General features: G+C 34.3%; 1 protein-coding gene across 19 annotated transcripts in view; it reads right to left on the bottom strand.

Moving 5' to 3' along the window:
- ROBO2 (roundabout guidance receptor 2) overlaps nucleotides 1-14,012 on the bottom strand; it is a 1,749,879-nt gene that overhangs the window by 126,921 nt on the left and 1,608,946 nt on the right. For 14 of the 19 annotated variants that reach the window (XM_040484189.1, XM_040484194.1, XM_040484186.1 and 11 more), the window contains 2 exons: nucleotides 12,776-12,903; nucleotides 8,196-8,207 (listed from right to left, as the gene is read on the bottom strand). In XM_040484189.1, the coding sequence (XP_040340123.1) occupies nucleotides 8,196-8,207; nucleotides 12,776-12,903 (140 nt within the window). The remainder of the gene's footprint in view (nucleotides 1-8,195; nucleotides 8,208-12,775; nucleotides 12,904-14,012) is intronic. The other 5 variants (XM_040484188.1, XM_040484196.1, XM_040484203.1 and 2 more) reach the window with 1 other exon arrangement.

Raw genomic sequence — 14,012 nt, 5'->3', positions numbered from 1 at the left:
TCAACAAGAACATGGGGACTTTAATTCTACAGACGCAAAGAACTTAATTCTGCCCACCAACCTGAATAAATTTTTGAACTGGATTCTTCAGGAGAGTTTCCAGAGAAGAGCTCAGCCTGGTCAAAACCCTGTTTATGGCCTGTGAGATGCTAAGCTAAAGACTTAGATGAGCCTGTTTCAACTCCTGACCTAGGAACTGTAGCCTAATAAATGGGTGCTAATGAAGTTGCTCAACTTGTGGTAATTTGTTATGCAGTAGTGGAAAACTAATACACCTAAAAATCATTTTTTATTATGAAGCAGTAATTATGAAGAAAAATGAAGAGAAAATTTCATATGGAATACAGAGAGCTTATAACTTAAAAGAGATTTGCTGTGTACCACCAGGAACACCAGCATACCAAGAAGAAACAACTTCTTTTTTGATAAAATATTCAAGACGTCAGGCCTAGTACAGATTACTGAATGACCCTGGTACTTCCCACTTTCTCTTCTCCAAACATGCAAACTCTAATCTTCAGCAGTTAACTAAATGATTAATAATCAGGTAGGGCCTAAAACAGGATCTATATAGAACAAAATAAAACAAACTATACAGTAACTACATGTGTAATTATTGACAGAAAAAAACATATTCAATTAATAAAAGAAAGAAAAAGAATCTCTATCGTCAAAAAATTACCCAAAGAAACACAGAAATACTTTATACTAGTTGTCCATAGACTAAATGAAATTTCATACAACAGGGTCTCTCTTTTTTAAAAGAATCAAATTAAAAAAAATCTTTGAGGGGCGCCTGGGTGGCGCAGTCGGTTAAGCGTCCGACTTCAGCCAGGTCACGATCTCGCGGTCCGTGAGTTCGAGCCCCGCGTCAGGCTCTGGGCTGATGGCTCAGGGCTGGAGCCTGTTTCTGATTCTGTGTCTTCCTCTCTCTCTGCCCCTCCCCTGTTCATGCTCTGTCTCTCTCTGTCCCAAAAATAAATAAACGTTGAAAAAAAAAATTAAAAAAAAAATCTTTGAAAAGGAATAAAAGAGCTCAAAGGCAACTGGAGGTGAAGAATATTATATTTAAAGTTAGTAAGGAACAAAAGAGAAAATAAAATTAAGAAATGAATATATTTGGAAACACAAAAATGATAACTGCAGTTGAAACAGGGGGACAATGTAGGAATTCAGAAATCAGACAATATGGGGAACCAGGATGGCTCAGTTGGTTAAATGTCTGACTCTTGGTTTCTGCTCAGGTCATGATCTCTGGTTCAAGAGTTTAAACCCCACCTCGTAATGCCAGTACAGAATCTGCTTGGGATTCTCTCTCTCTCCCTTTCTCTCTGCCCCTTCCCTTCTCGTGTTCTTTCTCTCTCTCTTTCTCAAAATAAATAAATTAAAAAAAAAAAGAAATCAGACAATATGAAATAAAAATGATGACTGAACTGAATCAATTATTATACTGAACTGAATAAATACGGAATTAAGATAAAGAAAGCCAACATAACTCATGGGAAAAATTAGCAAAAGATAAAAGAGAAGAAAACACTCTTCAAATAGAGTAAATTACAGCATGAATCTGCAGATTTGAGGGGCTTGTATTCTAAGAATGTTACTTACAGGGTGACCAGAACCAAGATATAATCCAGCAAAGTTATGGAAGAAAGGACTACACTGGTATTCAAATAGTAAAATGGAATCTCAGCCAAAGATAAAAATATTCTACAAGCCTCAAGCTTCACTATAGTAACATTCCAGTACTAAAGCAACCCAACATTTTTGCTAAGTTCTGAGAAAAAATATGACTCGATAATTTTATACCTATCTTCTTCAGAGGCAATGAACAGACATTGTCCAACACACAAGGTCCTTGAAGAAGAATCAAGTCAGTGACTAAAATCATCCAACCATGAGAAGTAACCAGCACTTGCTTTTCACTTTAATAATTAGCATTAGCTTATTTTAAACGTTTCTCATTATGGAAACTGTTGGAATGTACAAGACAAAACAGAATGCATTATTTTTTTACCTCCTATTTAATCAAAACATATGGAGCAATGAAAACGCGATGCTCAATAAAAATTAAATTGGACTCTGCATAAGGTAGCTAATTAGCGCCAGGTGCAGGAAACATTAAGTGCTTGTAGGAGGGAGATGATTACCTCGGGTCATGGGGTAACAGCTTGTCCAAGGAAGAAAGTCTGCAGGGAATAAAAGTATAGGTTTCCTTTCAAGACACACTCAGGATGCCTTTTGCAGAAAAGTGGATCTTGACATGAAAGGGTTCATATATAATACCTACATGTTTTCTGATTTAAAAAAAAGAAAGCCTGGAATATTTCCAATACTAAGTTAAATTATATACAGCACATAACATTTTCCAGATTTCAAGGTGGGTAGAGGGTGGTGGTATCAAAAATATCAATTGCCTTATTCTGTAAGTAATGTCTACTTTATAATTTTTCCTGAATGAATTTTTCAATTACTCACTTTTTATTGGATCTCTTGGTGGTCTCAGTAATGTGCTTTAGAGCATGTTAAAACAAAACTGCACTTCAGTTCAAAAGAGATTTTTCTAAAAAGAGGATAGAATTATTTTTGTGTTTAAGCAGTGAAAACATTGAAAAAGCAATGTGCCTATAGATTTTTGTTTAGAACAGTGGCTGCTTCTTTTAATTAATAATAACAACATGGAAATTTTGCCTAAAACATATATATTTCTAAATACCTACAAACTCTGCTGTGGCCAGTCATGTTCTTCCATCAAAATAACACATCGTTTTAGTCACTAAATAAGGAAATATGTAGACGATTCCATAAAGTTGTGTATTGTCAGTTTGTTTCTGATGTTTTAAGCAAGTTTCACCTGATGCACACAGCTTTTCGTCTCCGTACTGGAGGCAGTCAGCATCTAGCATATGGTGTACATGATAGAAAACGGAGCAGGGCTCAACTTCACAAGCAAGGCAGCTGGTAGATTTGACAGTTCTTTTCCAAATTACTCATCATGTTTTGAGTTGCTGCTAGGAAAAAATGTGTTGCCCATCTCCAAAATAGATGTTCTTTTTTATTTTTAAGCTTGAGAAAGGCTTCCAATAGAAAATAAGACAGATGGGTATAGGAAGCAAGTTATTTATCCCTATTTAGACTATTCTCTTCTGTCAGTTCCCTTATCAGAACTTATCAGAAGAGTTTTCCAAATAAATGGATATTTCCACATTTTTTGCTAACTGTGTCCTATGATGTACTTTTGCATCTCATGTAAAGAATGACTCTGGAATAGTAAAATGTCAAAGCCCCGGGAAGGGCTGGCAGACATTTGATAATCAAAGTGTCCTTTGTCTAGATTCTGTGGTAACCAGCAAATATGAAAGTGGGATTAAAGGACTCTTTTCAGACGTTGATAACATTGCAGGCGAGGAAGTGAAATCTGGAGAATACTCTTCTTCATTGGCAAGTATGTGATTGCCTGCTTTCAGTAATGTCTCCCACACCAAGGATTCTCTAAATCAAGAGTTATTCCTACAATCTCAAAAATAGAGACCAGAAGGTGTTTATTCCAACTGCAAATTGCAGAGTTGCCAATTCTTTAATTCAAATGCAGGTCATAAGAGTTATACATATGGACAAAACTCCCAGTTTGGGGGTTTATAATGATTTCTAAATGGGCTTTCCACCCATACTACCAAGTGTTTTTTTTTTCTTTATCCTATATGTAATGTAATGATTGATTCTGAATCTTTACAGATATTTTTACATTTTAAAAATAAAAATTTACAAATTAAATTTAATTTACAAATTAAAATTTACAGTATTTACATACTCTGGAATCTGAATATATTTCTAATTTTCTTTCAAAAGCTTTATATAAGAACTATCCCTTAAATTTTCTCTAAATTTTATATACTTGGTGCATATTTCTTCACCTAATTTATATGGGACTTCAAGGCCAGATTTTTTCTCCTTTCTGTGGCTTCTACTTTGTTATATACCCTTTATGCTATCTCTATGAGCTTCAAAGTTGAAAAACTTAACGTTTCAGTCCACTAACAAATACTAATATTAATGTACTTTGCAGAGAACTTCAAAGTTGAAAAATGTGTGTTGTAGTCAACTAACAAATATTAATATTAATGCAGTTTCTATTATTTGAATATTTAATTTATGATTTACCTGATTTGTACCTTCTAACATTACAATAAAAGTTGGCATATCTATCACTCCTGAATTCAAATTCATGTAAAAAGTTTATGCAAAGATTCATATACACCAACAATGAAGCAACTGAAAGAAATCAAGGAATCCATCCCATTTACAATTGCACCAAAACCCATAAAATACCTAGGAATAAATCTAACCAAAGAGGTGAAAAATCTATACACTGAAAAGTATAGAAAGCTTATGAAAGAAATTGAAGAAGACACAAAAAAATGGAAAAAAGATTCCGTGCTCCTGGGTAGAAGGAACAAATATTGTTAAAATGTCAATAATACCTAAAGAAATCTACATATTTAATGCAATGTCTATCAAAATAACACCAGCATTCTTCACAGAGCTAGAACAAATAATCTTAAAATTTGTATGGAACCAGAAAAGACCCCTAACAGCCAAAGCAATCTTGAAAAAGAAAACCAAAGCAGGAGGCATCAAAATCCCGGACCTCAAGCTATACTACAAAGTTGTAATCATCAAGACAGTATGGTACTGGCACAAGAACAGACATTCAGATCAATGGAACAGAATAGAGAACCCAGAAATGGACCCACAAATGTATGGCCAACTGATCTTTAAAAAGCAGAAAAGAATATCCAATGGCATAAAGACAGTCTCTTCAGCAAGTGGTGCTGGGAAAACTGGACAGCGACATACAGAGGAATGAGCCTAGACCACTTTCTTACATGACACACAAAAATAAACTCAAAATGGATGAAAGACCTAAATGTAAGACAGGAAGCCATTAAAATCCTTGAGGAGAAAGAAGGCAAAAACCTCTTTGATCTTGGCCACAGCAACTTCTTACTCAACACGTCTCTGGAGGCAAAGGAAACAAAAGCAAAAATGAACTACTGGGACCTCATTAAAATAAAAAGCTTCTGCACAGTGAAGGAAACAATCAGCAAAACTAAAAGGCAACCGACAGAATGGGAGAAGATATTTGCAATGGACATATCAGATAAAGTGTTAGTATCCAAAATCTATAAAGATTACCAAAATCTATAAATATTATCAAACTCAACACCCAAAAAACAAATAATCCAGTGAAGAAATGGGCAAAAGACATGAATAGACACTTCTCTAAAGCAGACATCCAGATGGCCAACTGACACATGAAAAAATGCTCAACATCACCCATCATCAGGCAAATACAAATCAAAACCACAATGAGATACTACCTTACACCTGTCAGAATGGCTAACATTAACAACTCAGGCAACAACAGATGTTGGCGAGGATACGGCGAAAGAGGATCTCTTTTGCATTGTTGGTGGGAATGCAAGCTGGGTGCAGCCACTCTGGAAAACTAAAAATAGAACTACCCTACAACCCAGCAATTGCACTACTAGGTATTTATCTAAGGGATACAGGTGTGCTGTTTTGAAGGGACACCTGCACCCCAACGTTTATAGTAGCACTACCAACAACAGCCAAAGTATGGAAAGAGCCCAAATGTCCATCGATGGATGAATGGATAAAGAAAATGTGGTACACACACACACACACACACACACACACACACACACTCACACACACACAATGGAGTATTACTTGGCAATCAAAAAGAATGAAATCTTGCCATTTGCAACTACATGGATGGAACTGGAGGGTATTATGCTAAGTGAAATTAGTCAGTCAGAGAAAGACAAATATCATATGACTTCACTCATATGAGGACTTTAAGAGACTAAGCAGATGAACATAAGGGAAGATAAAAATAATATGAAAACAGGGAGGGGGATAAAACCTAAGAGACTCTTAAATATGGAGAACAAACAGAGGGTTACTGGAGGGGGTGTGGGAGGGGTGATGGGCTAAATGGGTAAGGGGCATTAAGGAATCTACTCCTGAAATCATTGTTGCACTATATGCTAATTTGGATGTAATTTAAAAATAATAAAATTAATTTTAAAAAGTTTATGCAAAGAAAAAGCAAGCTAATTTCCTCATTATCAGTGTCGTCTCGGGTGATCCACTAAAAGCATATCCAACGTTCAGTTTCCAAAATTAATAGCAGTTGTCAAGTTTAAAGTATAGTTCTTCATATTTCTGAACATTGTCATAAGTCATTGGAGATAGATTTATGAAATGACAGACTTTCCCAGAACAAAACACAATGTGTCAAAAAGCTATTCTTTAGTTCCAGTCCAATGGGAATTAAAAAAATCATTTCAAACAAGAATAAAAACAGAAATAACTTCAAAATGCCTTGCAGGTGACAAGTACATCCCAATACTCTCTGTGCATCACATTTTCTATTAATGTACATCTTTTCTATTCATGAGTTTTAAATGTATTGGAAATTATTAACATATTGTTTTATGTTCTGGGAACTTGTGAAGTAATATAAATCAAGTGGTCATGGTTTATCGGCATAAGGTTTCTACATATAAAGATCTACAATTTAAATGTTATTTTTCCTGTTAACCAGAAAAGTTATCTTATTGTTTCCCATTCACTTCTTAATGTTTTATATCGTACCATAGATATGTAAAGTTATCATTAATAAGAATTCATACAACGCTAAAAAATGAGGCTTAAAACTGTAACATATTCTTCAATTTCCTACATCTCCAAGTGTAAAAAAGCATGATCAATTTAATAATTATATTGAAAGAAAACAAGATTGTATTTTATGACTGCAAGACATAACTATGTTTCAAAAACACAAAAGTATAAAATAATATATGTCTCAGAAACTAGGAATGTTGATCAATATTGGCATACAAAGTGTTTCCACATATATAATCCGACCTGAACTTGTTTCATTCCTACAACAGCTTTGAAAAGTCAATATTACTATCTCCATTTTCTAGGTGAAGTCACTGAGGATCAGGGATATCAAACAACTAACAAAAGAAGCACTGCTCAGAAATAGCAGACCAGAAACTCAGATTGGGAAACCAATGTTCTATTTTCTGTATTGTTATGTATGTAAGAATATACTACATAACAATAAGTTTTGTGAATGTTTCAACTAATGGAAAAAAAAAACGTTATGAGTTTGGACCAATATATATCAAATGTCAATGTCAAGTCAGTGTATTAAGAAAGATTTTGAAGTTAGATGGACAATTTACAGAGCTGTGTCAAATTGACAATTTATTAAAGTATCTCTTGATATATTAAAAAAGAAACATACTAAATTCATTCACCCATCCATCCATCCATCCATCCATTTATGCATCAATCTGTTCATTTCCTTATAACACAATTACCAAGATTTCTTTTATTTAAACACATGTATTGGTTGGTTAAGCTAAACTTTAAAAGAGATGCAGAAAGATTATTAGATCAGTGAATTTGAAAATATTTTTTTTCCAAATGTTTACAAATAATTACCACTTAAATTACTGCAAATGCAAACAGTTAACTTCACTTTTGCAAAGCTGAAAGAAGGATGAGATATATTAAAACCACCAACTTTCCATGCCAAAGAACACAATTCATCCTTCCCTTTCCCTCTTAGTGTAAGCATCTCCTTAGAATAACTTGAAGCATTCTACCACATTTTGCTTAAATAGGCATACAGATAATAAGTATACAGCAGTTAAAAATGTCCATAATAAACAAGGACTCGAAGCTGCTTATAAAAAAAAAAGTGCATCCAGTAGTCAAACTTCTTAATTGAGTTCAGAATCATTTATCTTAATGAATATCAAGTATAACTAATACATGATTATTTTACATATACAAGAAAAAATAATTATTGTGTTTTTCTCTTTAGGAAAAGTTAGCAGTTTATAGTATTAAACATTCATATATTATTTTTCAGGAAAATCATTACCTATTCATTGTTAATACCAAAAGTCACTATAAAATGTTTATCAAACTGATGAAAAGATCAGGAGCAATTTTTTACAGAAGATAGTCCCTCAAGTAATATTTAAACATGGGTGATAAATATATTTCATTCTCTTAAATCCTAGTATGCGTGAGTTATGAAGCATTGTACAAAGCCATGCTAAATGGATAGAAGGATGGCTACTTACCAACAGGGCGAGCTGTAGACATTACAATGGTGTGGTGAGAACATAAAGAAGAAATTAAAAAAAAAAAGAAAGAAAAGAAAATTATCAGAATGCATGATGTGTAATGTTACATTTAAGTATGGACAGTAGAGTGATTTCTAGTCTTATAATTCAAGTATGAACAGGATGTCTGAGTTTGACTAAAACTGAAAGTTATACATATAATTTTAAGAAAATAATTATTTTGCATTCCAGAATTAGCTCTATGTGATGTGAGAGATAATTTCATGTAAAGTTTGATTGTCATCACTTACTATAGTTATTATTTCAAAGAACTTTTTAAACAGCCTGTATTACCCCCAAAGTTAGGAACCTGATGAATATAACCATTCAAGTCACAGACTAGCAAATGTCATGTCAATAAAAGAAGGCCTCACTGTCTGATTTAAATAGGAATTGGATTTTAAGCATGGTTAGTCAGAACCATTACAAGGACTACAGAAAAGCCCCTGACTCTGCTTTTCAGCCAGTAATAAGTTAAGATCACATCACTTTTCATCCGTGGACAGGGTGGATGAAAATATAACAAATAGGTTGGAACATCCTTAGAGATTTCAACTGAGTAGCTCCCTAACTACTGTTAAACGTTTTTCTTCTTCTTCTTCTTTTTTTTTTTTTTTTTGGCAGAGGGCAGGAAACAATGACTGACAAGTTGATTCTTGTTCACTCTGAGAATGGCTTTCAAACTGCTGCTTCAACAAATTATTATTATTTTTTATTATACCATAACTTTCAATCACTAACATCATTAGTAATAGGCTGGCCCTGTTATTAATGCACAGCAATTGTAAGAGACACACATGGGCTTAATAATACTTTCTTTACAAAGAATAATGCCAAATCAATTTAGATAGTAAACCACTTTATATAAAAGCAATGGAAAAATATAAAAATATATGGTGCCATTATTCCAATGAAGAAGAAATATATTTAGTAGCATTTGAACTTTTATGAACTCTTACATTCAAAATATAAACTTTAGTGACAAGTGTCTCACCCACATCCTAGTGGATAGCTCTAGTGCATATAGAATGTGACTCTAGAATTTAGCATAGTTTTGTCTTGATGATGTCTCATTGGACATGATGAGATGGATATAGTCATTGAAACCATATTTATAGGCATTCATTCACTCAACCAATACGCCATGATTCTAGCTTTGTGCATTTTCTGAAACAATATGGTGCTGCCTATTTAGGAGATGCATGCCTTATATTATTATTTATTATTAAAAGGGGGATTAAGATAATTCAAAGAAGAGCAAAGCAATTATAGCAGCAGGATGAAAATTCTAGCTCAGTGAAGCTCTAATGTGTCCTACAGTCCATGATGTGTTCCCATAGCAAGAGGAAGAAAAGAAGAACGTTGCCCAATGCACAATTTCTTTCCAATCTTGGGGGGAGGTGCACAAAAAAAAAAAAAACAACAACCAAGAACAAGATATCAGACGAAATCATAAAGTTGTGCCTCATTCGAAATATATATCTCTTAATTTATCAACATCCAGTAGGAAAAGAACTTTGTCTTTTCGTTTTTAATTTGCATTTTCAGGTGTCACCTGAGGCTAAATCTCAAACACAATGTTTCATTTACAAACGAAAAGGCATTTTGAGTCTATGATAATAAAGAGAGAAAGAAGAAACCATGGTGAAAAATCAGGTTTAAAAAAATAAAATATATTTCTCTTTCACCTAGTCTAGGGTAATTCAAAAAGGAAAAAGTTTTATTGCCCTAGAAGCAAGATAGTTTTTCCAATGAAGTCTTGAATTATGCAAAGCCAATTTCAGCAATTGAAATGGGGAAAAATGTTTACAAATATGCAGTTTGTGTTAACACATTCTGGAGCCATTTAAAAAAGCTCTCTTAGATCATGAATTATTTGATTAGAATATAAATGCTAGGAGGCTGGTTGTTGTTTAGCATTACTTCTTTCTAATTTTATGTTCCTCAAGTCAGCAAAGGGAGCCACTTGCTGTTAAATTTAATTTTATAGTCTATTTTCACCTTATTTTGAAGTGGAAAACAACTGAGTAAATCTGTTTTCCAGATTTTGACTACAAAAGTCCTTTTCCTTTTCCCCAATTGAATATCCTGATAAAATTTTAGCAGAAACATCCCAATTAAACTTCTTGTTTTTGTTACATAGCAACATTTTATCTTGAAAAAAACCCCAGCAGGTGGATGTTTTCAAAATCAGCAAATTAAACTAAACTGTGTCCCTGCATTAAATGGATGAAAATGGATGTGGCCTCTTGGGTCGGTTGACCCTGTTCTAATAAAACAATCCAGGGAAGGGCTAACCATTTCATGTACGTGCATAGAAAAATGAGCACAGAAAAAAATTAAGTCATAGATAATATGCGTTTTCTCCTGTTAACCTCTTAGCATGAGAAGTTCCAACTGCTTTTCCTAATGGTAAAAAATATTTTTAAACAATATTTTACTCCACATTCTATTGTCTTATGGAGATTTTTTTTTCTTTAACCCTGTTGCTGAGGTTCATTCAGTCTTAGATGAGTAATAAATACATACCACACAGATTAAACTCTCTAATCCATCTACAGGACACAGATTAGGGGAGAGACCATTTAAGGTTTGCTGATTTAAAAAAAATCCTATTAAAAACAAAAAAACTCTATTAGTTTTTTAAGTTAGCTCTAAACATCCATGCGAGAGGAGCATGCTTTGTTAAATGAAATGTTAAACCTGAAACTTTCAACAAATTACGAAAACAATTAGCTGGGAAATATTTTAAAGCAAACAGACCACTTCATGTCTCATTCAGCCAAGCATTCAAGTATAAAAAGAACTGCTGCTTCTACAAACAAACAACTCCTCACATTTTCTCACCATTTATGTTTAGTCAGCAAATATATATATTTTTTTAATATGGAACATTTCTTGGGGGGTTGTTTATTTTTTTCCCCCACTCACTTTAGAAAAAACAAATAAATAAGCTTTGGGGGAAATTTGGTCAAGTGATTGTTTTCCCAAAGGACTAGCACGCAAATCTATATTAATATAGAATCACCTACAGGGAATGTAGATTAGATATAGTAAAGTGGCTTACAAAGACTATCAGATTTTGATAATATATAATCAGTGTATATATTTGATTGTTATATGATCATAGCTTTTTATGATCTGTTAACTAATGAGGAATGGAAATGTTTTTAAACAACTAGCTTGTCAATTTTGTCTAAATCTGTTCTGTACCTAAGTTCACTCTAGAATGTCTGGATGGGAGGAAAAAATGGATTCAGTGGAATAAAAATGGAGCAATTGGAAAGTATGGAAATCATCAATATTTTCCAAGTCATTCAAAGTGCATGTCTCCTAATAGTTACCTGAAGGAAGTTAAGTTTTGGGTGCTGTTTGTTTGCTTGTTTGTCTTGTAGTGGTTTGATGCTGAAATCATGGGTCAGCAAAAATCATTTTTGGTCCAGATGGAGGACCAACATGAGAATCCCTGACACATTTCTCACCAAGCCAAATTCCTCCAAACCTTTTCACCCGTCTGTGAAAACTTCTGGGAGTACAGCTACACAAGGTAGGAGGTGTGACTAAACAGGATGAGATATAACTGAGTCTCTCAGTTATAGGGTGCGAGCATGCAGCTGACCTGATAAAGGATGAGAAGAGAAGCCATCAGTTGGGGTGGTGGGAGAAAGGTGGAAAGAGATCAGAGGACGTGCTTGCCTATCGCTGTTTGAAATCCCGTGAGTGTAAATGATGTGGTGGGTGATGTCTCTTTGGCAAGAGTAAGTGTAGATGTCCACATGGTACCACTTGGTAGCTGGGACTATATAATGTACTCATGTGAGTCAACAGGCACCACCAGGAAGACAGTTGATTCATTCTACCTCACTGTAGGGTTAAGTGCTGCTTTCTTTCACTACTAACCAATTCCAGGGAGTCTATAAATGAATATTATTCCCATGAATGAAAAAGTGCATGACACTTTTCCCAGAAAGTGAAAGTTGTTACAGGAGCCACACTATTTCAGTTATTCAAGGCCAATGAACTTCACAAATCACTCTCTCAATCAGATTTTCTCAATGCGGTAGCTCATTTGTATCCATTTTCCACCCTGCAAGCAGTGTCAGTTTTATTGTTTTTAATTGCTTCTTGGATGCTGAAATAAAACGAATTTCAAAGTAGTACTCTACTAGTATAAACCCGACAAACTAGTAAACAGAAAACTGAGTACCTTTGAAACTGTAACACTTAAAAGCAGTAAATACTTCAAAGCGGTGGGACCACGAAGACTAGTATAAATCTTTTCTACTCTTAAGATTTACTTTTAAACCATATTAACTATTATTCATTAAATTAAAAAATCGCTTCAAATAATCATCCCTTTGAACCAAATTTGAAAGTAATTTTATTTCAATTAATAATAGAAAGGACACAAAATCTAAACATTTTAGTAAAAAACAATAGAAGAGGATCAGCTATTATTTTGACTGGGAGTTCACTTACCAATTTAACCAAATATTAGTCTGCTGATTCAATTGTATTTCCCATCTTATGTTTCTTACCTCGGACTGTGAGAGAAGCAGAGGCTTCCACTTTTCCAACCCGATTCTCAGCAATACACATATAAGTGCCTTCATCTGTACTCATGGCCTTTTTAATCCTCAGAGTATAATCATCTTTGATGTCATACCTGTGTAGAATACGAATTGGTCTTATTAAATAACATTTCAGCTATATTAAGATAACACTGTTTTCATCTTCATTTCTTCTCTTTTGTGACTGTATTTCAACTAAAACAAAACACATGTACACATACACATGTAATATGCCGCCACAAAGTGTAATTGCTTAGATTTAAGGTTTTACTAATAAGATCATTAAGTTCATATGTGACTTCTTGCGGTTTGATTACCAATGATCGATACTTTATACACATATTCATCTCTTACTGCATCAAAACTATAAAAGGCATTAAAAGCACTTTAAACTTTTCCGTGGTGGTTCTTAGATAATAAGGAAATAGTGTATATTTCAGTTTCTCAGTGAGTTGTATCATTTTGTAAATTATGCTGCATTTAAATATCGGATTTAATTTGGGGGCATCTTGAATATAAAGCTAAAATATATTAAAGGGCATTTTTCTCTTATTGGCCAATTGACACAAACACCTGGTTGAAAGAATTAAGAAGGAGCCGGGGTTTTTTTTAATTAGTAATATTAGCTCTTAAAATATCAACATGACCTGGAGTGGTTTTTGGAAATGCACATCCTCAGCTCTTTCACACATATTTATTTGCTTACTTCTATTTTTTTTAAGTTTATTTATTTATTTACTTTTTAAAAAAAATTTTAACGTTTATTTATTTTTGAGACAGAGAGAGACAGAGCATGAACAGGGGAGGGGCAGAGAGAGAGGGAGACACAGAATCTGAAACAGGCTCCAGGCTCCGAGTGGTCAGCACAGAGCCCGACGCGGGGCTCGAACTCACAGACCGTGTGATCATGACCTGAGCTGAAGTTGGACACTTACCCAACTGAGCCACCCAGGCGCCCCTATTTATTTATTTTGAGAGAGACAGACCGTGCAAGTAGGGGAGGGGCAGAGAGAGAAGGTGAGAGAGAGAATCCCAAGCAGGCTCCACACTGCCAGGGCAGAGCCTGATGTGGGGCTCAAACCCACATCTTGGGGTTTGAGATCATGACCTGAGCAGAAACCAACAGTCAGATGCTTAACCGAATGAGCCACCCAGGTGCCCCTCATTTCTATTTTTTTAACAAGTAGACTAACACAGTAGCTCA

Source organism: Herpailurus yagouaroundi, unplaced genomic scaffold (genome assembly GCF_014898765.1).
Source record: "Herpailurus yagouaroundi ecotype Mexico unplaced genomic scaffold, PumYag 162, whole genome shotgun sequence".
NCBI classification, from domain to species: Eukaryota; Metazoa; Chordata; class Mammalia; order Carnivora; family Felidae; genus Herpailurus; species Herpailurus yagouaroundi.
Note: the sequence above shows the minus strand (reverse complement) of the source record. Positions and strands in the feature narration are given on the sequence as shown.